The following is a 23,720-nucleotide window of genomic DNA, read 5'->3' on the forward strand; positions in this document are numbered from 1 at the left end:
GTAACGCTTCAGTTTAACAGATTGAATAGAGTCCCAATTATAATGTAGATTTTAGTTGATCTATTCTGTTCAAATTCCAAATATAATTTTGGTGACATCTGGTGGATTGGTTGTGATTTACAGAGAAGAGGGGAACAAAAACATGGAACTATGTTGACCTCTGCTGTCATACCATACCCAGATGATCTCAAGAAAAACATAGCTGTGACGCGGGTGAAGAATGCTTCTCTGGATAATGGAGGTTAACCATAAACATGGCAAGTTAGAATAACTGCCCTACAAAATAGGGCCTCACGTGTGGCGCAGAGGTCTAAGGCACTGTTAGCTGTGCCACTAGAGAACCTAGTTTGTGACCGGGAGAACAATTAGGCGGAGCACAATTGGCCCAGCGTCGTCTGGGTTAGGGGAGGGTTTGACCGGCAGGGATGTTTACTGTCCTATCGCGTACTAGCAACTCCTGTGGCAGGCCGCTAAGCACGCTGACTCGGATGCCGAGTGTACGGTTCTTCCTCAAACACATTGATGCGGCTGGCTTCTGGGTTAAGCGGGCGGTGTCAAGAAGCAGTGCGGCTTGTTTGGGTTGTTTCAGAGGACGCAGGGCTCTCGACCTTGTCCTCTCCCGAGTCCGTACGGGAGTTGCAGCGATGGGACAGGACGATAAACTACCAATTTTGGATACTATGACAGTTGGAAGAAAAAAGGGGTGAGGGGAAAAAAAAAGGCCCTACAAAATAAATTTTACTGGATGGTGATGAAGTATTGAGTTAGGCCCCTTGCTTGACAACACTATCTTATGTGATGTAACACCTTTCAATTTGACACAGAACCAACATCAGCAAATGTATTAATGCAGGCTGAACAGAATTAGGCACATCTGAATTAGGCCTACGATGTTAGAGAACAGCATTTAGCTTAGAATAGACGCCAAACAATGCAATTTACATGAGTGACTCATTCTCAAATACCCACAGAAATAAAATCCATAGAACAGGCCTCCCAGTTTAATTCTAGATAACATCACTCAAAAGCAGTAACTGCACTGTTTAGTTGGCAAAAATGACAAGCGTATATTGTAAAAATGCCATGTTTAGACTTGATATAACTGCAATTGCCAGTACCCCACCCAAAGGCCTGCCCTGCCCAGCTGCTTGCGAGGATAAGGCCAAGGTTTCTGAAGTTTATTAGATCCCACAGCAGTTAGTCATCTTCACATATCCACCATAAATAGAACCCCCATAATATTATCTTTAAAATGCAGCTAAACACTTTAAGAATAAAAAACAAAAAAATAACACTGGACCAGTCCAGGCACTGTAAAAAACCCTGATTAGAGAATCATTTTTACAATTTATTCCTCTGCCCGTGTAACCTTGGATTAAATTAGATGAAAAAATATATGTCCTTTGCTGTGTGCATTTTGTTGTTCCAATAGTCCCCATCTCTTCAATCTGCCTCTGATCAACATGGATCGAAAGAAACAATCTCTTCTTTAATCTGCTGGAGGTTTCTTCTTTGCCGCCACATCCTTCTTGAAGGCTTCTATCTTTTTGGATATGTTGGGGACCTTAAACAGAGGTGGAGTAATCAGAGAAGAGTGCCAAAAAAGAAAAAGTTCAATGACATAGGCCTATTGTGTTATGCAAAAATACAGGGGAACCATGGACACTGACTGACATCTATAGTGGGTTGTTCCCTAAGCGGACTAAACTCCACGGTGAAGGAAATTCCTGATGACACTGCCAATGGAGTGGAGCCGAAACCAGACTTGGTGGAATCGAGCGCTGACTAAGGTCAATACTTAAAAAATATATATATATATAAACGCCTACCTTTTACCTGTTTGTCCTCCGTTGTTGCATGCCTTTCTTTGGCTGAAATCCATACTTTTTCAATCGAAGTTAAACTACAACCACAGACTGTTTGCTCATTGCTGTTGCTCTAAGATGCCAACACAGTGCAAATGTCGCCAATTGAACGTCAACAAGGAAACAGTTGGTGGTTGTATTTGATTAACGTTTATTGAAAAAGTATGGATTTCAGCAAAAGAAAGGCACGCAACTACATAGGTACACGGTAGGCGTTTCATAATGTATACGTTTATTTTTAAGTAATTGACCTTGTCGATGTAGTTAGACTCCACAAAGCCTGGTCTCTGCTCCACTCGGTTGGTAACGTTAGTGGAGTTTAGTCCGCGGCGCTAGTTGCTCCTCTTAGCAATACCTCGTAGTTTTGAGCGAGGTACATCCCAACAACGTTTCCCAAAGTAAACCCAGCCTGCAAGATTAGAAATAAAAATGGTTATTCCATACGGATTACATGCTGTTGTTTTTACTAGATAGGTCAGCAGCAATAACAATGCATAGTTATGATGGCTAGCACACAGCATAGTTATGATGGCTAGCTACAATAGCCCAGCAATACACACAAAGAGACGCAGGAAGTTTGCAATATATCGTTGTCATTTCGATATCAACTCACCAGGAACTGTAGCATGGTCGTGTCTAACGAAGGAGACAATATTTTATGTATTTTAGCAATCCAGTTGGCAGTTAAAAAGTTCCGTCGATCCAGCTAGCAATGTCATCAACAGTGTATAATGCGCATGTCATATCGCCCTCAAAAAAAGCATTTATTGGCCACGACTCGTCTACAAGGTTTCTGTCATCTACGCGGATGCTGTGTGGTCAAAACAGTTCTTATTCAGTGGGGTTTATCGGCGGATGGCATCCAACGTTACACGGTGCATTACCTCCACCTACTGTACTGGAGACCGCACCCGATTAGCTACCGGGAGAAACGAAATCCTACCTGCCAGCTCCGTTGCTCTTAAAAAAAGACTACATCTAATGACGTTCTCCTCAATATACTTTTAAAACTAATTTCCTGTATCCCCTTCTCCCTCATAGTAGATCTCAGCCTCCCGCTTTCCCTTTGATACTGCCCACACTGAAGCAAGACATGCTCCATGGTCTCCGTTTCCTGGCAATAATCACACTTTCCTGTTGGAAGCTTTCAAATAAAATCGAATTTTATTCGTCACATAGGCATATTTAGCTGATGTTATTGCGGGTGTAGCGAAATGCTTTCCTATCACATGTAAGGTCTTATTCAACCGGCTGTGTTCCACCCGTAATCTTGTAAAAATTAAAAATAAATCCGCTCTTCTGTCCCTTCCTACCGTCCTCCCGACTATCCACTGTATTTGAAATAAATGCCTGGAGAAAAATACGCTTATATTTTTTGGTTCTCGTGGAGTGTGACAGTTGAACTAAGCTCACGAGGCATTTATAAAAGTTATATTCTTCAAGAATAAATGAATATATAAGTCAAAAAATTGATGTAGCAACAAGAGATTGCCCCTTTAAATCTATCAAAAGTTTGCGAGTTTGAACATGTGTCCATTAGGCCTATGTCCACTGGTTTCAAAAACAATGATTGATAGGCACCTTAAACGGCTTGAATTCAAATAATTATTGGTTTCAAATACACATTTAGATTTGTGAACAGCCATCCACAACAGGCACAATCGGTAAAATGCAAATAGCTAAATGAGAGAGCAGCAGTGTGATTCACATCAATGCGCTGTGTAGATATCAATACGTGATGTCCGCATCGCCGTAGACTTACACCACTGCTGTCATCCTTACCTCCAAGTGTTAATTCAAATGTGATAATCTTTGGATGTCGACAGCATACCATTGGAAGACAGCTTGGACTGTAGCCTACAAAAAGTATATTCCTGCGATCCATCAAACCCATTTGGTGTGTCATCATAGTGGTCTCTGACTTGTGGTCAGACTCGCTCAGGAGGAACAAAAAAAAAAGAATCAATGCTGATTTGAATGTCATTGAGACAAACAGAGAAGTGTCAAAATATATATTTTTCCTCGCAAAACTCATTTCTGAATTTAAAAGTAATCATCTTGTTTTTCAAAGGTATCTCATCTGATCACAATATGTTTGCTGTTAACATAACGCAACATATGAAATGCCATTGCATTTTAATATGGGAGTGGCGAGACAGTAACAAGCCTTTGTCTTTGTGTTGCAAACAATAATATAAAACTCAACATGTAAAGTGTTGGTCCCATGTTTCATGAGCTAAAATAAAAGATCCCCAAAATGTTTAATATGCACAAAGAGCGTATTTCTCTCAAATTGTGGACAAATTTGTTTTTATCCTTGTTAGCTAGCATTTCTCCTTTGCCAAGATAATTCATCCACTTGACAGGTGTGGCATATCAAGAAGCTGATTAAACAGCATGATCATTACACAGGTGCACTTTGTGCTGTGGACAATAAAAGGCCACAGATGTCTCAAGTTTTGAGGGAGCGTATAATTGGCATGCCGACTGCAGGAATGTCCACCAGAGATGTTGCCAGAGAATTGAATGTTCATTTCTCTACCATAAGAGAGAAATCGTTAAAGAATTTGGAAGTACGTCAAACCTGCTTATCAACCGCAGACCATGTGTATGGGGTCGTGCGAGCAAGTGGTTTGCCGATGTGAACAGAGTGCCCTATGGTGGCAGTGGCGTTATGGTATAAGCTACAGACAACAAACAATTGCATTTTATCGACGGCAATTTGAATGCACAGAGATAACGTAACAAGATCCTGAGGCCCATTGTCGTGTCATTCATCCGCCGCCATTACCTCATGTTTCAGCATGATAATTGCACGGCCCCATGTTGCAAGGATCTGTACACATTTTCTGGAAGCTGAAAATGTCCCAATTCCTCCATATCCTGCACTCACCAGACATGTCACCCATTGAGCATGTTTGGAATGCTCTGGATCAACGTGTATGTCAGCGTGTTCCAGCTTCCGCCAACGTCCAGCAACTGTGCGCAGCTACTGAAGAGGAGTGGCACAACATTCTACAATCAACAGCCTGATCAACTCTATGTGAAGATGTGTTGCGCTGCATGAGGAAAATGGTGGTCACATCAAATACTGACTGGTTTTCTGATCCACGCCCCTACCGTTTCTTGAAGGCATCTGTGACCAACAGATGCAAATCTGTATTTCTAGTGAAATCCATAGGTTAGGGCCTAATTAACGTTTCCCAATATGAACTGTAGCTCAGTAAAATATTTGAAATTGTTCCCTGTTGCGTTTGTTTTTTATTCAGTAAACTTATTGGAAATCTTTCTGGTTGATCTCTTTAAAAAGTATAACAATTAGACCACTTTGCACACACATTTGAGGACATTTTTTAAATCAATAAATGTTTTTTCATGTTTTATTTTAGTATGTGAGTCAGTAGATTACCTTGGTTAAGTATTTTCTATACAGTATGCTTGTACAGAATCACCAATAACTACTGTAATACTTTGGGTATGTGTGTTTGATAGAGAAATTCTAAATTACTCTATGCTTTAATTGCCAAAACCAATTTCACACTCGTTTCTATTCATTAATGAGGTGTAAGTTCATTAATTATGCATGAAGTAGATCGAGACCAGTCTTAAAAGCCAGGTAAAGAGCGTTTAATTCCAGAGAGTACTGAATGCTTACACACATTTCCACAGGTTATAAACTGAAAATGACGTCAGCGTTTTCCAAACGTTCCGTTTCACAAACAGAGGGCCCCTCTAACTTTCAAGCCTCCGCGTTATCAGCACGAAGTCAAGGCCAGTCAGCATAAATCAACATTCCCGACCATTTGGAGATGGCCCGTTTCCACCACCTGGAGATTTGTACAACTGAATGAACTAAGGAACAGACCTATTATTGTTACTAACTCCTGACTACATTATATACAATTGGGAAAGGGAGCAAGAGGGATAACTCACATGTACCGTACATTATAGCATTTGGACTAGTCAGTTTCTGATTGGAATGTATACATAATTAGTAATTTCAACTATATTTTCCTCTATCAGTGTTTGAAAATGTATTTATGTGTTAAAGCTATTTAAAAAATGGCAGTTATGAGAATTATGCTAGGATAATGTTATGGCTTGCTCAACATACCGTATTTAAAGTAAGAAAATTAGAACACCTCACCAATAGTAGCGAATCATAATCAGAGCTGATCCAGAAGTCAAATTTGTATGTGAGATTTGAGGAAAAAGCTGGTCCTGGCCCAACTCTGTCTGTTTTATATCTGGCATACAGATTCACGCCGGTTTTGGCCTCGCTTCACGGATCCGGACCAGATGTTGCAATAGGTCCAGGCGCGGATCTGGCGTGGATCCTTCTTGCTGTCTGGATAGCTAAGGTCTTTATGCCTGGCTTGAACCCATATCACGTGATTCGTCTAATTTACTGTTCAATCTCAGTTTTTCATCCTTTGTTTGTAGATTTCCACTTTTCTCAAATTCAGATAATCGTACATAAAACAACGTGGGCACTGCAGACACTACTAGCTCGCTAGCTAGTTTGTGGCTCCAGAGACTTCTAGACAGGCTATTCAGGGCCATCACTAGTTACCACATAAAGCCCGCCCATTTCTGCAATTTCTCTTCTTAAAATGTGATTTTAAACCTAACCTTAACCACACTGCTAACATTTTATGCCTAACCTAGATAGCGTGTTGGTTCAAATCTAGTAAACTAGCTATGCATTTGAGGCTTGTGTTGCAGATCTGCATAAAATATGGAGTCTGTGGTTCTGGGTCTGTTGCGTTTAATCTAACCTATTTTTATGCTAGGCCACCGTTATACATTTTATGCTATTCACACCTTCGTACAAAAATGTATGCAAGGGAAGTTGATTTCAACAGGCAACATTACAGCTTGAGTCACTGGCTGCTGAAATCCCCATGACTTTTTAATCACAAGTTTTTTTTAATCACAGTCATTGTAAGGTCAAAAATCACTCCAATATTGTATTTAAACACTAGTGAACAGGTTATTACCTTGTTTAAGGAAGAAGATTTGACTCTAGACATACTACAAATACTGATCAGCAACAAAAAAAAGCTGTATATTCGACATTGTTATCATATGTTCTTCAACTCAATCGACATTAGCATGAAATGCATACTGCATCACATCCTGAATTATTTAAACAAGCAGTGTGTTCTTTGTCATTGTGACAAGCAAACCCTCTGCGCACGTACACACACACACACACACACACACACACACACATGCTGATTCATGCTGATTCATTCAGCTACTCCTTCACTCGCCCTTTCTTGGCCCCATCTGCTGCTTTACCTGTAGGGGGGCGGGAGGCAGGCGTAACCCATCAAATCCAGACGCTCTACATAAACCCCATTCACATCTGTGTTTCAGCTGTTCTTGTGCTGCACTGAGAATACTGATTCCTTCCACGTTGAATACAGGAATCCTCTCCTCTCACAACCCAGAATCCTAGGATTGATACTACAGCAGCTCTTTAAAGATGACACCCACGGTGACTCTCAACACCGGGGCCAGCATGCCTATCGTGGGCTTGGGGACATGGGGGGTAAGATAAAACGTAATTTAGTTTCTTCTAGGCATCTTGCATGGATAGCATTGATAATTGTTGAATTGGCAGTTAACTGCTTCTTTCTTTTGGCAACTACCGGTATGTTCATGTTAAAATACGAGTCTTCTCATTTGCCATATATCCTGAGAGTTTTAATGAACTACGATGACAAAAGATGAAGCATCTTATTTTTGCACTTATGTTTCACCGTCACACTTGGAATCGGGGGTTAGCCTATACTTGACTTTTTGACCTAACATAGGCCGTCTATTAATGATGATTTATATTATACAGTATAATCAAATCTGTCCTGATGAGTATTTCTACAGTATTATGTAGCCTTTCTGACAGATGCTCAAGTCATGTGTGAGGTTGCCACAATAGGCCCTCTGAATCCGTGTGCAGGCAGAAGCAGGCAAGGTCACGGAGGCAGTGAAAGCAGCAATCTCTGCAGGCTACAGACACATAGACGGAGCCTACTGTTACCAGAATGAGGACATGGTGGGGGTTGGCATTCACACCATGATTGGCCAGGGGGTGGTGAAGAGAGAGGAGCTTTTCATCGTCAGTAAGGTGCGTATGAGGACGATTGTCCACTTGGTCACGGTGTCAAAAAAGGGGAAAACAAGATGCATTAGTCATGTTTGTAGATTTGGTCATGGAGCCACTATGATTTCCCCCTAGACGCCAGGCAGACAAAGAGCTCCATACGGGCTGAAGGCATGTCATCACATGCTCTGTATTGTCACCAATGTCAAGCTAGTACTAACATTTGTTCTGGGTGCTCTCTTACTCAACTGCCACACATCCCCATAACACTTCAAGAATTTGTCCATAGGCTAGTTTTGGCATTTAAATTGTATTTCAACATGCGCCGCAGCAGTCTAATATGACGGTTTCTCCCAAATAGCTGTGGTGTACTCTCCATCAGAAGTCTATGGTGAAGGGAGCCTGTCAGAAGACTCTGAGTGACCTCAAGCTAGACTACCTGGACCTCTACCTAATACACTTCCCTATGTGCTTTCAGGTACTGTGTGTGTCTGTGTCACGAAAATGACTATCAGCTTTCAAACTATCCCTGATTTAAGAGTGAGAGGACTATTGTCCTGTAACTAGTTTGTTTGCCATTGCAGCCTGGAGAGAATCTATTTCCTTTTGGTGAAGACGGACAGGTAGCTGCAGGTGAAAGCAACTTCCTGGACACTTGGGAGGTAAGGGAAAAAAAATTAAAATGGTATACTGTATTCCAAAATCCCCTAACACCAGCAAACAAGATTATACTACAAGACATTTGACAGTTTACTGAGCTTGACCTATTGAACAGGCTATGGAGGAGCTGGTGGATGCTGGTCTGGTCAAGGCTATCGGTGTCTCCAACTTTAACAAAGACCAGATTGAATCCATCCTAAACAAGCCAGGCCTCAAGTATAAACCTGCCAACAACCAGGTACTGTAGTCTTTGGTGATCAAGACAGACAAAACAAGTCAATACAGTTTTTAAGCAAGGCATTATTGCCCCAATCTCTGTATTACCAGCGCCTTTTCTTTGTATTGGTCCCTTCAGATTGAATGCCACCCCTATCTGACTCAGGAGAAGCTGATCAACTACTGTCACTCTAAAGGCATCCCAGTGACAGCCTACAGCCCTCTGGGCTCCCCAGACAGACCAAGGTGAGATAGGAATATCTTATAAAAAGTGTGCTCTAATGTGTATACAGTCACTTTGGATTAAAAGGAAGGTTATAGAATGAAGCAGAAATGGACCTGTACACTGAAATGATCCAAAACGGGCATTGTATTTAATTGGTTATTGACAACGTTTCAATGCGTGTGTGCATTGTCAGACCCTACCCTTTCCCTACTTACAGATGTTTTTCATGTCAACATAAAGAAGACTAAAATAAATGACATTTTCAACAGGGAGAAACCTGGTGAGCCGCAACTGCTTGAGGACCCAAAGTTAAAGACCATCGCTGATAAGCACAATAAGACTGCAGCACAGGTATGAGAGAAGCATCAATAACCCCTACAAACGGTGAACTTTCTCCTAATTCTGCCTTTAGTGACATACTGTAGCAAGATTTGATCCTGTATTTTAAGCCTTATCCAGAAATATTAAATTACACCAAAAATGAAAGCAATTGTCTGAGGATGGTGCTGGACCATCTGACATAAAAAGGGGACACCATTGAAAAAAGCCACACAAAAAAGTAAGTTAAAATCCAGGTATGTCACATGATTGCACCAAACCCAGGCCCCTAGCTATAGGGAATACAAAGGGTATAACCAACCCGTCTTCTCAACCATACTTACTCCGGTCATGATTCGTGAAATTCTACATTTAACAAAAGTCCATTCAAGTTGAGGTTAATGCAGCTGATCACTCTCCAAAGAATATTACATTAGCATGAAATTGGATATGGGTCCCATGTGTAGCGTTTAAAGAAAACGGCTAGGGGTTAGAATGGGGACAATCAATTGTCAAGGTTTTGGCTAGTGTTTTCCAAGTCTCTAACATGAAGAATCATTGTTTTGAAACCATGCCATCGGCGTGGGTCCAACGCTCAAATGGTAACAGTTACATTCTTTGGATAAAAGGTGTCTTGGTCTAGGGTCAATCAAGTGACCAATCCCTGTTCTTATCCTCTCCACAGATCCTTATCCGCTTTCAAATCCAGAGGAATGTGATCGTCATTCCCAAGTCGGCTACGCCCTCCCGGATCAAGGAAAATTTTCAGGTATTTTTTTGACAATTATAACTGTAGATGGAGTTGGGACGGTCAGAGGTTAAATCCCTGCCTCCTAACCTAGAGGTTCATATCCTGTCTGTTTTCTAAAGCTTTCAATGTCAAATATACGAAGAGCAGTGTTCTAAGTGTGGAAGAGCCATTGGCTCTGGTAAGAATCTTACCTCTGATGTACGGGGTTGTAGGTTCGATCCCAGGCTCAGCTCCTGAATGTGGTTGCGTTGACTCTCTGGGATAGTTGGAAGGCTGTCAGAACTCATGGTGGTATATACCTGGGGTCGCCTCCTGTAAAAAGCAGTGATTAAAGCTCCTGGAAAAAGTAGGCACTCATAAATAAATCAAATATAGATGTGCCTATATTAAAACGTGTTTATTCGGAAAGTATTCAGACCTCTTCACTCTTTCCCCATTGTTACATTACATCCGTATTCTAAAATGGATTATATATATTTTTTCCTCAATCTACACAATACCTCATGACAAAGCTGTTAAAGGAATGTAACAATTTCAATGTGTTCAGTAACCAATTCAATTAAAACTACACACATTATATTCAATATTATGATTATAAGATTCATACATCCATACAGTAACATAGTAGTATTCTGTTTAGTTATAGTTCTAAGTTAAATGTATACATAATTTTAGTCATTATTCATAAAAATCAAATAACAAAAGCAAAAACTGGTTTGTACATTTTTGGCAGAAAAAAAAAACCCACAACTGAAGTATCACATTTACATAACTATTCAGACCCTATAAAAGGGTACTTTGTTGAAGCAATTTTGGCAGCGATTACAGACTCGACTCTTCTTGGGTATGACGCTACATGCTTTGCACACCTGTATTTGGGGAGTTTCTCACATTCTTTTCTGCAGATCCTCAAGCGCTGTCGGGTTGGATGAGGAGCGTCGCTGTACAGCTATTTTCAGGTCTCTCCAGAGATGTTCGATTGGGTTCAAGTCCGGGCTCTCACTAGGCCACTCAAGGACATTCAACTCCTGAGTTGTTTTGGATGTGTGCTCAGGGTTGTTGTACTGTTGGAAAGTGAACATTCATCCCAGTCTGAGGTCCTGAGCAGGTTTTCATCAAGGATCTCTGTACTTTGCTCTGTTAATCTTTCCCCTCTAGCCTGACTAGTCTCCCAGGCCCGGTCGCTGAAAACATCCCCACAGCATGATGCTGCCACCACTGCTTCATCTTAGGGATGGTGCCAGGTTTCCTCCAGACATGAAGCTCTGTCAGAGTGACCATCTGGTTCTTGGTCACCTCCAGATGTGAAGCTCGGCATTCAGGCCAAAGAGTTCAATCTTGATTTCATCAGAACAGAGAATCTTGTTTCTCATGGTCTGAGTCCTGATTGGTGGAGTGCTGCAGAGATGGGAGAACCTTCCAAAAGGACAACCATCTCCAGAGTAACTCTGAAGCTCAATGACCATCAGGTTCTCGGTCACCTCCCTGACCAAGGCCCTTCTCCCCCGATTGCTAAGTTTGGCTTGGGGCGGCCAGCTCTAGGAAGAGTCTTGGTGGATCCAAACTTCTTCCATTTAAGAATGATGAAGGCCACTGTGTTCTTGGGGACCTTCAATGCTGCAGAAATGTTTTGGTACCCCCTGTGCCTTGACACAATCCTGTCTCGGTGCTTTACGAACAATTCCTTCGACATCATGGCTCTGTTTTTGCTCTGACATGCACTGTCAACTGTGGGACCTTATATAGACAGGTGTGCGCCTTTCCAAATCATGTCCAATCATTTGAATTTACCACAGGTGGACTCCAATCAAGTTGTAGAAACATCTCAAGGATGATCAATGGAAACAGATGGACCTGGGTAGTGGACAATTTGATACACAGGAAACTGTTGAGCGTGAAAAACCTAGCAGCATTGCATTTCTTGACATACTCAAACCGGTGCGCCTGGCACCTACTACCATACCCCGTTCAAAGGCACTTAAATAGCGTCTTTCCCATTCACCCTCTGAATGGGAAAGACAAAGTGACATCAGTAAGGGATCATAGCTTTCACCTGGTCAGTCCGTCACAGAAAGAGCAGGTATTCCTAATGTTTTGTACAGTGTATATGATATAGAGTTAAAAACAAAAAGTTTTGAACCTACATGCAAGCCAGGATTTAACCTGGAAGCCACAGAGACCTTCACACTTTTACCTCTTCATTGACAGTGGCAGAATTGTACACAAAAAGAGAATGTGGGTTCAAATCACACAATCGTTTGGTTTCAAGCCACTGGTTCCTTCGCATGTCTACATTGTTATTTTGTCGCCTTCAAACAGGTGTTTGACTTTGAGCTGAATGACGAAGACATGAAAGTCATCTTGAGTTTCAACAGGAACATGAGAGGATTCGCTATGAAATGGTGAGTTCCAGAGTTTCTAAATGCTGACTTAAACCCACTTTCCTCTTTACCTGTTCTTCCCTTGATGTAACCTCCTCCTCACTGCAGGGGCAACAAGCACAAAGACTTCCCTCTGCATGCAGAATACTGAAACCTCCGTGTGGACACCCACATTCCTACACTGGGGACATACAGCGAGAGGTCCAGTAGTTGTACAGATTCAACCACTACTGTGACCTTGTTCATGAGGCAAACAGAATGTCAATGTGTAACGTAATTACGTGCCAGATATTGTTGCCTTTACTTGTTCAGAGTTTAAACATGTTGTACATTTACCTACCTTTGAAAGCATGGTGGCCCTGTGCTCCTTGTTGTAATGTAACATTATATTAATAATTCCTTAGACAGTGATCTTTAGAGATATCTCAACCAATATGTTAACATTGACAACTTACACAGTAAAATGTGACTCGTTCCAGAATTTCAAAGAAAGCTATCATAAAAAAATAAAACTGTTCAAGGGAACTGGGAATTTCACAACAGTATCACACAAGTCAAAGTCTGTTACTAGGGGTTTATCATTCTCTAAGGCAGTAGTGTGGATTATTCATTCTAGGCCAAAAGGCACCTATGACTAGGCATTTGAGGGAAGGAGTGTTCAACAAAATATCTTAATGCACTATTAGGATAAGCGTGTGTGCATATGCCAATGTTTCACCCTTTTGCCATTTTTAAAAACAAAACTCAGCTCATCTGGTTGGACTGAATTCTCATGGTTATTATATGGCCTTTAGATGTGGAGGCTCATTGAAAAGGTCAGAGACCATTAGACTCAAATCAAAAGAGACAAACAAACTGGGTCATGTGAGAAGCCACAAACTATTGTGCGTTAGCAGATACAAGGCTCCAGATTTCCTACCAAACCAGTAACCAAACTCAAGCTTTTAATACTTCACTAATATCGATCCCATGTCATTGTTTCCATGATTGTTGAAAAATAATTACTATTGTGTATTAGGCTAGAAAGCAACAATATAGATCAGAGTGTATATGTCATGAGAAATACAATAGTGCAACACACAGATACTAAATCAGTCTTTAATAGCTAGAAACTAGCTCAAGGATGGCCATTTATGTACAGTCTTAAAGGGAGAAATAAGAATGTATCGAAATGAGAACGGAGGCCAGACATCTCAAGCAAGCCACAACACCAGAAGTAACTTTGTGAATCCCTATTTCCCTAAAATTCGGCATTGAAGGGGTAGTCCTTGTGCTTCATGCTCCTGGGTGACAAAGAAAAACAAAGCACAATTCAGAGAGACAGTACAATTGTTCAAACATCAAATAAACACTTAAGTGTGTAGAAAAAGGAGGAAGGCAAAGCGCTGCTAAGGTACAAAATAGTAGGTTTTGGTAGACAGAAGGTGCTCTTTGGTAAATTGGTCGTCAAAAAGAAAGGAGGAACCAAGGCACTCTTCATATAAATGAGTTTAAATGACTTATTTATATGGCATGCTCAATGGAAACAAAGTTGAAAAACTCAGATGCGTTTCGGGTGCATAGCCTTCGTCACATTCAAAGAAAAGTAACACCGTAATAAACATAGGGGGCTTCATAATACTTATTTAAACAGTTTGAGCCTCTGCAGAGTGTGTATGCTGTAAAATACAGTACATGGGTCAAACTAAACCAAGTAGAGTCTCACCCCATCACTGGGCAGAATCTCCAGTTCCTGTTGAAGCCCAGAATGCTCTTCATTTCCTCGTCGCTCAACACAAAGTCAAACACCTGCATGTTTCAATAAGACAAAAATGACCCCAAAGCGACACGTGTGAACTAAAATCAGATGACACAACCTCTTCAAATAAAATGGAGAATTTATGGGAGCGAATACCTTGAAATTCTCCTGGATACGTGTGGGGGTGATAGACTTGGGAATCACAATCGTGTTCCGTTGGATATGGAAGCGGATCAGGACCTGAAGTGAGGATGACAGAGAGAGGAAAGCGGACATGTAAATGTGATCCCAGGATAAAGAAAATATCAGTGTGGTTCGGGTTGGCTCGATAGTGTGAAAAGGCTATTAGAGTACAGTACCTGGGCAGAGGTCTTCTTGTGCTTCTCAGCGATGACCTTGATGTTGGGATCATCCAGCAGAGAAGGGTCCTCTGGTTTGGCCCTGTTATTGACACAGTGCTACAATCTTTTCACAGGGAGAACTGTAAATGGCTTTGTATGTTCATAATAATAATAATGTATGTAATGTAATAATAATGTAATGTACTAGGTGAATGTACACCGAGCATACCAAACGTTAGGAACACATTCCTAATATCGAGTCGCAATATTGGATTTAACAAGTGACATCAATAAGGGATCATAGCTTTCACCTGGTCAGTCTATGTCATGGAAAGAGCAGGGCTTCTTAATGTTTTGTATACTCAAGAGTATATCTCTTAGGTATTATTAGTTGAAGTATATACACTCACCATGGTCTGTCTGCGGAACCCAGGGGGCTGTAGGCTGTCACAGAGATGCCCTTAGAGTGACAGTAGTTGATCAACTTCTCCTGGTTCAGATAAGGGTGGCATTCAACCTGGGCGGCATAAATGATTTGTGAGGTTATTCACTTCACATGCAGTTCTTATACATGGGATGTATTGTAGCATTAGAGAATTAGTGGGGTGATATTTTACGTTGATAAACATACATAATTAAATTATAAGGTAGATTACAAATAAATAACATTTATTTGAATTAAGACACATTGTGTATTACTGTCAAAATAAGCCCCATGAAGTTTAGCTGTTTATTCCGGAAGCCTGGGAAGCTGTTCAGTGTGGTGACAATAGAAAGCACAAGAGGGTCTTGTCCACTCAAATAATCAGATTGATATGTACCCGTTAATCAAGATGTCTATTGGGATAGATGTGCCTGGAAAACAGCAGGAATATAAAGGTCACCAAAGCATTGCTGCCTTGCCTCAGGGAAAGAGGCTGACTATAAGGCACTAAACTGGCCTTTATCTGACCGAGCTGTCACTGTGAATAAGACAATGGGGCAGGGATATTGACAATGAGGCCTCTGCCCTTTGAGGGAGGGTTTAAAACAAGCGTTGGGTGCTCAGTGTCCTGAAAAGTCTCATTTAGAAGAAGGTTGAGGGATACAAGATACAATTAGGAATGTTGGACCAGCATTGTGTGCTTCACAATGTATTGTGTTGATCCCAGGCTTGTGAGCTTTTTGAGTGACTATCACCATCAGTAAACACTCATTCAGTAATGAACGTCAGTACCTGGTTGTTGGCAGGTTTATACTTGAGGCCTGGCTTGTTTAGGATGGATTCAATCTGGTCTTTGTTAAAGTTGGAGACACCAATAGCCTTGACCAGACCAGCATCCACCAGCTCTTCCATAGCCTAGTATACAGGACAACATCAGATCAATATGGTCAATATGGCATGCCCAATTTGTGATAGATTACAATAAACTCAGGGTTGTATTCATTAGGGCACACAACTGAAAACAAAAATGTGCATCTCTTATTGGACCGGGTAGTCCCCGTTTTAGTCCGTTTGGTGTCTAATGAATATAACCCAGTTTAAGTGATGTTCAATTGAAGAAAACTGTACAGTGTCCTATAGTGTCTTAGAGGACGCGTTCTCTCTCACTGGCTCACCTCCCATGTCTCCAGGAAGTTGGAGCCATCATCGATAAAATGTCCATTGCTGTCAGTAGGGAAGAGTGCTTCTCCAGGCTGCGCAACAACGATAGTAGTAAAACAATTAGAAAAGTCACAAGACACTCCTCCTTACAACACCATGAACCAGGGTGATTCAAATCTAGACCTTGAAGCCAGGTCTACTGCTGATTATCATTCTTCCTCTCTTTTCAGGGACGGATTTAGACCTGGGACATTATCAGGTAGAACAGCAGCACTCCCGTACCTCCAGGCTTGGATTTGAATGCCCCCCGTCATAAACCAATGATGGAACCTCCTTGAGCAAAAAAGCTACAAGTGAGATAGTGTTCAAATGGTATTAGTCTCACCTGAAAGCCCATGGGCCAGTGCATCAGGTAAAGATCCAGGTAGTCTAGCTTGAGATCACTGAGAGTCTTCTGACAGCCTTCTTTCACCATAGACTTCCCATGGAATGTGCACCACAGCTGAAAAGAGAGCAAGCTTGAGTTGCGTAACTTCGAACCAATTTCCTCAATTCAATCTAAACAGATTCACTAGCCAAGATTTGATCACTTCAATCATACAGCCTTGATATCAAGTTTGTTATTTTAAGTAGCATATTAAAGAGCGATTCAACTTCTCACTGCAATGTCAGTGTTACAAACTTGAGACCAGAGATGACTGTCCTGCAGTGACATTGTATCTCACCTTGCTGACAACAAACAGATGCTCTCTCTTCACCACCCCCTCCTTGACCATGGCATGAATGCCCTCTCCCACCTCGGTCTCGTTCTGGTAGATGAAGGCCCCATCGATGTGCCTATAGCCTGCAGCTATGGCCGCCTTCACCGCATCAGTTACTTTACCTGTAGGGGACTGGTACAGAGGAGGGAGCAAGATCTTTAGTAGGCAATCGGCGGTTGAAGGTATGCTTAGGACGCTAAAAGGTGCGTTACGGGTACGGAGGTCGTATGACATCATCAGGGACAACATTCCCTTCTGGGATGGGGGAGGCGTTCCCCGGAGGGATATTGGAAAGATAATTCCCCGGAGGCTTAATCAATCTAGTCGTCTTGACTACTTTCTTGTGTCCTTCTCGCTGGAAAAACTCCAGGGTTGATGGCACAACTCAATTTTGTTGTTCCCTCTAATATTTTTAGTCACTGAGCAAATTCCAGGTCTGCTGAGCGCAAACATGAACCTTGTGATATTTCTGTGCAACTTCCGGTGCATGTTCACTGTGAACACGGAGGCTGCAACCGCTTTAATTGACTATTTTAACAGTGGCCAAGTTGGCTATTTGATCATAATGTAGGCCTACCAGAGTGGCCTACCATAACAAACAATGGAGAGAATGAATCACATAACATTTCGAAATACATGTTCATCATTCAGCCTACAGTAGCAGCCAATGTGTGGTGTTCAATGTAGGCCTACGTTCCATGACTTTGAAAAAAAACAAAAACATGCAGGGCTTGACATTAAAACCTGTTTATACACTTGGCCTTCAGACAAGGTGACTGAACATTATTGTGTCATAATTCCCATGCCATTATTACAGAGAATCAGACACATTATGCTACCCTCTGTCTATTAGCTACTTAGCTTATTCAAGCCTGTCTCAAAATACAACACTGCCCCTTTAAGACAAAAAAAACTCTTTACCGGACTCGCTTTTCAAAGATGTCTAGAAATGTACACGTTTTGTGCTCTTGTAGGAAGCAATCACTTCCCTATTGCTGTCTAGAAATGTACACATTTGTGCTCTTGTAGGAAGCAATCACTTCCCTATTACTGTCTAGAAATGTATACGTTTTGTGCTCTTGTAGAACGCAATCACTTTCTTATTGCGGACTACAAATTAGCTATAACTGGGCTATTTACTCACTAAATTGGCGCTCCGGTCCGGCCTGAGTTGTGCCTGTCAATGCAACAAATTCCTACACCAATGCGCTCTGCCTACAACAACATCTCTTGCTTAGTTTGTTTTGTTATGTTGCAATGAAAGTAGCTAAAATTGTGTTGATTTGATCACAATTCCCACAGTAAAAGGGAAACATTGATAGTGTTAACTAAATGGGGAAAACTCTAGAAAGTTGAGCAAAGTTCAATCTTCAGTCTCATTGAGGATTAGATGAATATCACTGCAATGGTTTGTGTGTCGGGGGGCCAGGGTCAGTCTGTTATATCTGGAGTATTTCTTATGTCTTATCCGGTGTCCTGTGTGAGTTTAAGTACGCTCCCTCTAATTCTCTCTCTCCCTCTTGGAGGACCTGAGCCCTGGGACTAGAGGCCGACCGATTAATCGGAATGGCCGATTAATTAGGGACGATTTCAAGTTTTCATAATCGGAAATCTGTATTTTTGGACACCGATTTTTTTTTTACACCTTTATTTAATCTTTATTTAACTAGGCAAGTCAGTTAAGAACACATTCTTATTTTCAATGACGGCCTAGGAACGGTGGGCTGCCTCCCTCTGCGCCAGAACGACAGATTTTCACCTTGTCAGCTCGGGGGATTCAATCTTGCAACCTTACAGTTAACTAGTCCAATGCAATAACGACCTGCCTCTTGTTGCACTCCAAGGAGACTTTTTTATTTATTTATTTTATTTCACCTTTATTTAACCAGGTAGGCTAGTTGAGAACAAGTTCTCATTTACAACTGTGAACAGACAACAACACAGAGTTACACATGGAGTAAACAATAAACAAGTCAATAACACAGTAGAAAAAAAAGAGTCTATATACATTGTGTGCAAAAGGCAGGAGGTAGGCAATAAATAGGCTATAGGAGACTGCCTGTTACGCGAATGCAGTAAGCCAAGGTAAATTGCTAGCTAGCATTAAACGTATCTTGTAAAAACAATCAATCATAATCACTAGTTAACTACACATGGTTGATGATATTACTAGATGTTATCTAGCGTGTTCTGCATTGCATATAATCTGACTGAGCATACAAGTATCTAAGTATTTGACTGAGCAGTGGTAGGCAGAAGCAGGCGTGTAAACATTCATTCAAACAGCACTCTCGTGCGGTTTGCCAGAATCTCTTCGTTGTGCAACAAGCATTGCGCTGTTTATGACTTCAAGCCTATCAACTCCCGAGATTAGGCTGGTGTAACCGAAGTGAAATGGCTGGCTCGTTAGCGCACGCTAATAGTGTTTCAAACGTCACTCGCTCTGAGCCTGTGGTTGTTTCCCTTGCTCTGCTTCGAGGGTGGCTGTTGTCTTTGTGTTCCTGGTTCGAGCCCAGGGAGGAGCGAGGAGAGGGACGGAAGCTATACTATTACACTGGCAATACTAAAGTGCCTATAAGGTCATCCAATAGTCAAAGGTTAATGAAATACAATTGGTATAGAGGGAAATAGTCCTATAATTCCTATAATAACTACAACCTAAAACCTCTTACCTGGGAATATTGAAGACTCATGTTAAAAGGAACCACCAGCTTTCATATGTTCTCATGTTCTGAGCAAGGAACTTAAACGTTAGCTTTCTTACATGGCACATATTGCACTTTTACTTTCTTCTCCAACACTTTGTTTTTGCATTATTTAAACCAAAGTGAACATGTTTCATTATTTATTTGAGGCTAAATTGATTTTATTGATGTATTATATTAAGTTAAAATAAGTGTTCATTCAGTATTGTTGTAATTGTCCTTATTACAAATAAATAAAACATTTAAAAATTGGCCGATTAATCGGCATCGGCTTTTTTGGTCCTCCAATAATCGGTATCTGCGGTGAAAAATCATCATCGGTCGACCTCTACCTGGGACCATACCTCAGGACTACCTGGCCTGATGACTCCCTAATGTAGTCCACGTGGTCGTGCTGCTGCTCCAGTTTCAACTGTTCTGCCTGCGGCTATGGAACCCTGACCTGTTCACCGGACGTGCTACCTTGTCCCAGACCTGCCGTTTTAAACTCTCTCTACACCTGCTATTTCAACCTCTGAATGCTTGGCTATGAAAAGCCAACTGACATTTACTCCTGAGGTGCTGACCTGTTGCACCCTCTACAACCACTGTAATTATTACTTGACCCTGCTGGTCATTTATGAACATTTGAACATCTTGTCCATGTACTGTTATAATCTCCACCTGGCACAGCCAGAAGAGGACTGGCCACCCCTCAGAGCCTGGTTCCTCTCTAGGTTTCTTCCTAGGTTCCTGCCTTTCTAGAGAGTTTTTCCTAGCCACCGTGCTTCTTCTACATCTGCATTGCTTGCTGTTTGGAGTTTTAGGCTGGGTTTCTGTATAGCACTTTGTGACATCGGCTGACGTATTTGATTGATTGATTGATTCTCTAGCCTCTCTGGACTAAAACCTAGTTATGAAAACTTATTGGATTGGATCATTAAAAGACAACTTTACCCTGTAGTTTACCAATAAAATAGTCCGATGGTGAAGTAGACAAAAATAAATAAACTCACTACAACAAATTTCATTGGAAAGTTAGCAAAAATAAACGACATCTTGCAACCATGGAGCGGTAAATACCTGTCTATTTATGAAAAAAAAAATCACACTTTACACTTTAGTGATATCACAGTTTAGTATGACGCTGCCTACTTATATTTATATAATGAATACGAGTTTGGGGGGGCTAAAATGATTCAATATTAAAGAATTAAACCTCTCAATAAAAGCTTCAGTCATACAAAAGTTATACTTAAAGGTCATGAACAGTAAAAATCATGTTTTTCATGAAGGTGGATGATATTTGAAGGAAACCAGATCAAAGAATTATGACCAAAGTATGAAAAATTATCATAAAGTTACTGGTCCCCTCCCCCATGTCAAACACTTGGACAAATATACCAGTTTCATTTGAAAACCAAAGTCCATGCCCCATGGTTTATGAACTGATACACAAAACAACGCTTGATTCAAATTCAATTATTATACAAAATTCTTGCCACCAACATAATGCTATGTATATGGGGCAAATAACCATCTCAGCTCTGCAGATTTTGGTCACAGGTTCAGGAGTGGCTGACAAATCATAAGAGGGTGGTTTACTGAGATACAGTCGGTGGAATGGGCAGAGAGCAGCTGAAGGGTGGGTTCAAAAGCCCATGATCTATAAATGTTATGACTGAAAATAATATATACAGTGCATTCCGGAAAGTATTCAAACCCCTTGACTTTTTCCACATTTTGTTATATTACAGCCTTATTCTTAAATGTATGTCCTTATCAAGCTACACACAATACCCCATAATGATAAAACAAACTAAAAACAGAAATACCTTATTTACATAAGTATTCAAACCATTTGCTTTGAGACTCGAAATTGAGCTCAGGTGCATCCTGTTTCCATTGGCCGTCCTTGAGGATGTTTCTACAACTTGGAGTTCACATGTGATCAATTCAATTGATTGGACATCATTTTGAAAAGGCACACACCTGTCTATATAAGTCCCACTGTTGACAGTGCATGTCAGAGCAAAACCCGGGCCATGAGGTTGAAGGAATTGTCCGTAGAGCTCCGAGACAGGATTTTGTCGGGGCACAGATCTGGGGAAGGGTACCAACAACAATTCTGCAGCATTGAAGGTCCCCAAGAGCACAGTGGCCTCCATCATTCCTAAATGGTAGAAGTTTGGAACCACCAAGACTCTACCTAGAGCTGGATGCCACTCCTCAGTAAAAGGCACATGACAGCCTGCTTGGGAGTTTGCCAAAAGGCACACACCTAAAGGCCTCAGACCATGAGAAACAAGATTCTCTGGTCTAATCTCTTTGGCCTGAATGCCAAGCATCACGTCTGGAGGGAACCTGGCACCATCCCTACGGTGAAGCATGGTGGTGGAAGCAACATGCTGTGGGGATGTTTTTCAGTGGCAGGGACTGGGAGACTAGTCAGGATCAAGGGCAAGATGAACGGAGAAAAATCTGCTCCAGAGTGCTCAGGACCTCAGACTAGGGCGAAGGGTCACCTTCCAAAAGGACAACGACCCTAAGCACACAGCCAAGACAACGCAGGAGTGGCCCAGCCAGAGCCCAGACTTGAACCTGATCAAACATCTCTGGAGACCTGAAAATAGATGTGCAGCGATGCTCCCCATCCAACCTGACAGAACTTGAGAGGATCTGCAGAGAAGAGTGAGAGAAACTCCCCAAATACAGATGTGCCAAACTTGTAGTGTCATACCCAAGAAAAGGGGATGGTGGATGGTCCAATAATAACAAGTATTCAGTGGCCTGCAAATGTATGGATTTGTGGATTCAAATGTATACAGACTTGATCACAAAATATGAAACAAAAGGCATGCGTGACTTTTATAGATGCATCTGAGGAAATGGGTGCAGCCTTTCAACCACAAATCACAAGACCACAGCTACGAAAAGCTTTGTGACAGAAACTATGGGGCCTAATTGCCTATTCCTAAAAAACGAAAGAGTTCACACAATATCTTGACAATATATATCGAACAAATGGCATTGCTCATTTTCTGGAATTACAGCTGGCTCCCAGTTATGCTTATTGTCAAGAACGTGCTAGAGAGAAAAGTAATTGACAATATATTATAATTACATTGATAACGGAAGAGAGAAAGGTACGTATTCATTTGTCATTAAATGACATGCCATTGTGTAACGTCCAAAGTAGCTAACGAGCTCAAAGACAAAGAACTCAAAAAGTTGGCGCTAGCTACTAGTAACATAGATAGCTTTCTTGGCAAACTACAAGTAAAAAGGATTACTTGCTCAATTTAGAACGAACCTTCCACGTCCCGAGACCGAGAATGGGCATTTCTGTACCGGTGTTCAATTTCACGGATGTTGCCATCGTCCTCTTTGCTGCAAAATACACCTTTTAGATACTTCGTTGCAATTGCAGACCGTGCTTGTCCAACCTCAAATACGGCGCAAAGTCCTGTTGATAGATTGCTTATGTCTGGAATTATATGTTGCTAAACATCTTGGACAACAGCGCCACCCAGTGCCACCGTCATTCTCTTTATTAATGAGTCGCGTCATACAGGCAACTTTGACATAAACCTGCAGATGGATTTGAAATGTTTACAGAATGCGAATGACTTCTTCATAAAAACAGAATCCTGAACCAAAATAGTTTTAATAGTATTGTCACAAATTGAATAATCAATGCTCCCCCCCTCACACATTGACCTTGAATTCTACATTTGCATCCTATTAATTTGTTTCTGACACTTCAACAAAAACGTTTGCTTCACCTCAAGCATTATGGGTAACAAGCACTAGAGGGAGACATTACCACACCGTTCAGCTGGCAATCAAACGCTTAAAGGGGCAATCAGCAATTGTTACGATATTTTTTACTTTGAAATTCATATACCCATTGATTATTGAATAATATAACTTATAGACTTCTGAGCTGAGCTGAGCTGACAGCTGAGCTGTCTTACCGCACCAGAACCCAAAATATAAGCTTGTTATACTCTTTTGTTTGGTAACACTGTATTGCCTAAAAACATTATGATCTTATGGATGGTCTGTCCTTGCATCCATAGCTC

At 41.3% G+C, this 23,720-nt stretch overlaps 3 protein-coding genes across 5 annotated transcripts; 1 reads left to right on the forward strand and 2 right to left on the reverse strand.

The window, feature by feature from the left end:
* Positions 1-827: 827 nt before the first annotated feature.
* Positions 828-12,768, reverse strand: LOC115133189 (short transmembrane mitochondrial protein 1). 2 transcript variants are annotated; one of them, XM_065021730.1, is made up of 3 exons: positions 12,598-12,768; positions 10,337-10,457; positions 828-1,564 (listed from the first exon to the last, which is right to left on the reverse strand). In XM_065021730.1, exons 1-3 carry the CDS (start codon positions 12,663-12,665, stop codon positions 1,490-1,492), a joined length of 264 nt encoding a protein of 87 aa, XP_064877802.1. In that variant the 5' UTR covers positions 12,666-12,768; the 3' UTR covers positions 828-1,489. The 2 variants fall into 2 exon arrangements, with proteins under 2 accessions (XP_064877802.1, XP_029522030.1); XM_029666170.2 differs by lacking the exons at positions 10,337-10,457; positions 12,598-12,768 and adding exons at positions 2,221-2,274; positions 2,479-2,716 and having other exon boundaries at positions 980-1,564.
* Positions 7,235-16,691, forward strand: LOC115133188 (aldo-keto reductase family 1 member B1-like). 2 transcript variants are annotated; one of them, XM_065021729.1, is made up of 10 exons: positions 7,235-7,422; positions 7,831-7,998; positions 8,336-8,452; positions 8,559-8,636; positions 8,750-8,872; positions 8,990-9,096; positions 9,346-9,427; positions 10,080-10,163; positions 12,465-12,547; positions 16,421-16,691. In XM_065021729.1, the coding sequence occupies exons 1-10, from the start codon at positions 7,357-7,359 to the stop codon at positions 16,488-16,490; spliced, it is 978 nt and encodes a 325-aa protein (XP_064877801.1). In that variant the 5' UTR covers positions 7,235-7,356; the 3' UTR covers positions 16,491-16,691. The 2 variants fall into 2 exon arrangements, with proteins under 2 accessions (XP_064877801.1, XP_029522028.1); XM_029666168.2 differs by lacking the exon at positions 16,421-16,691 and adding an exon at positions 12,635-13,071.
* Positions 13,611-23,113, reverse strand: LOC115133187 (aldo-keto reductase family 1 member B1-like). Its single transcript, XM_029666167.2, has 10 exons — positions 22,949-23,113; positions 16,916-17,083; positions 16,576-16,692; positions 16,205-16,282; positions 15,822-15,944; positions 15,016-15,122; positions 14,624-14,705; positions 14,421-14,504; positions 14,232-14,314; positions 13,611-13,809 (listed from the first exon to the last, which is right to left on the reverse strand). Exons 1-10 carry the CDS (start codon positions 23,012-23,014, stop codon positions 13,767-13,769), a joined length of 951 nt encoding a protein of 316 aa, XP_029522027.1. The 5' UTR covers positions 23,015-23,113; the 3' UTR covers positions 13,611-13,766.
* Between the last annotated feature and the right edge of the window lie 607 nt (positions 23,114-23,720).

The sequence above is a fragment of the Oncorhynchus nerka genome, linkage group LG8, assembly GCF_034236695.1.
Source record: "Oncorhynchus nerka isolate Pitt River linkage group LG8, Oner_Uvic_2.0, whole genome shotgun sequence".
In the NCBI taxonomy this organism is placed as follows: Eukaryota; Metazoa; Chordata; class Actinopteri; order Salmoniformes; family Salmonidae; genus Oncorhynchus; species Oncorhynchus nerka.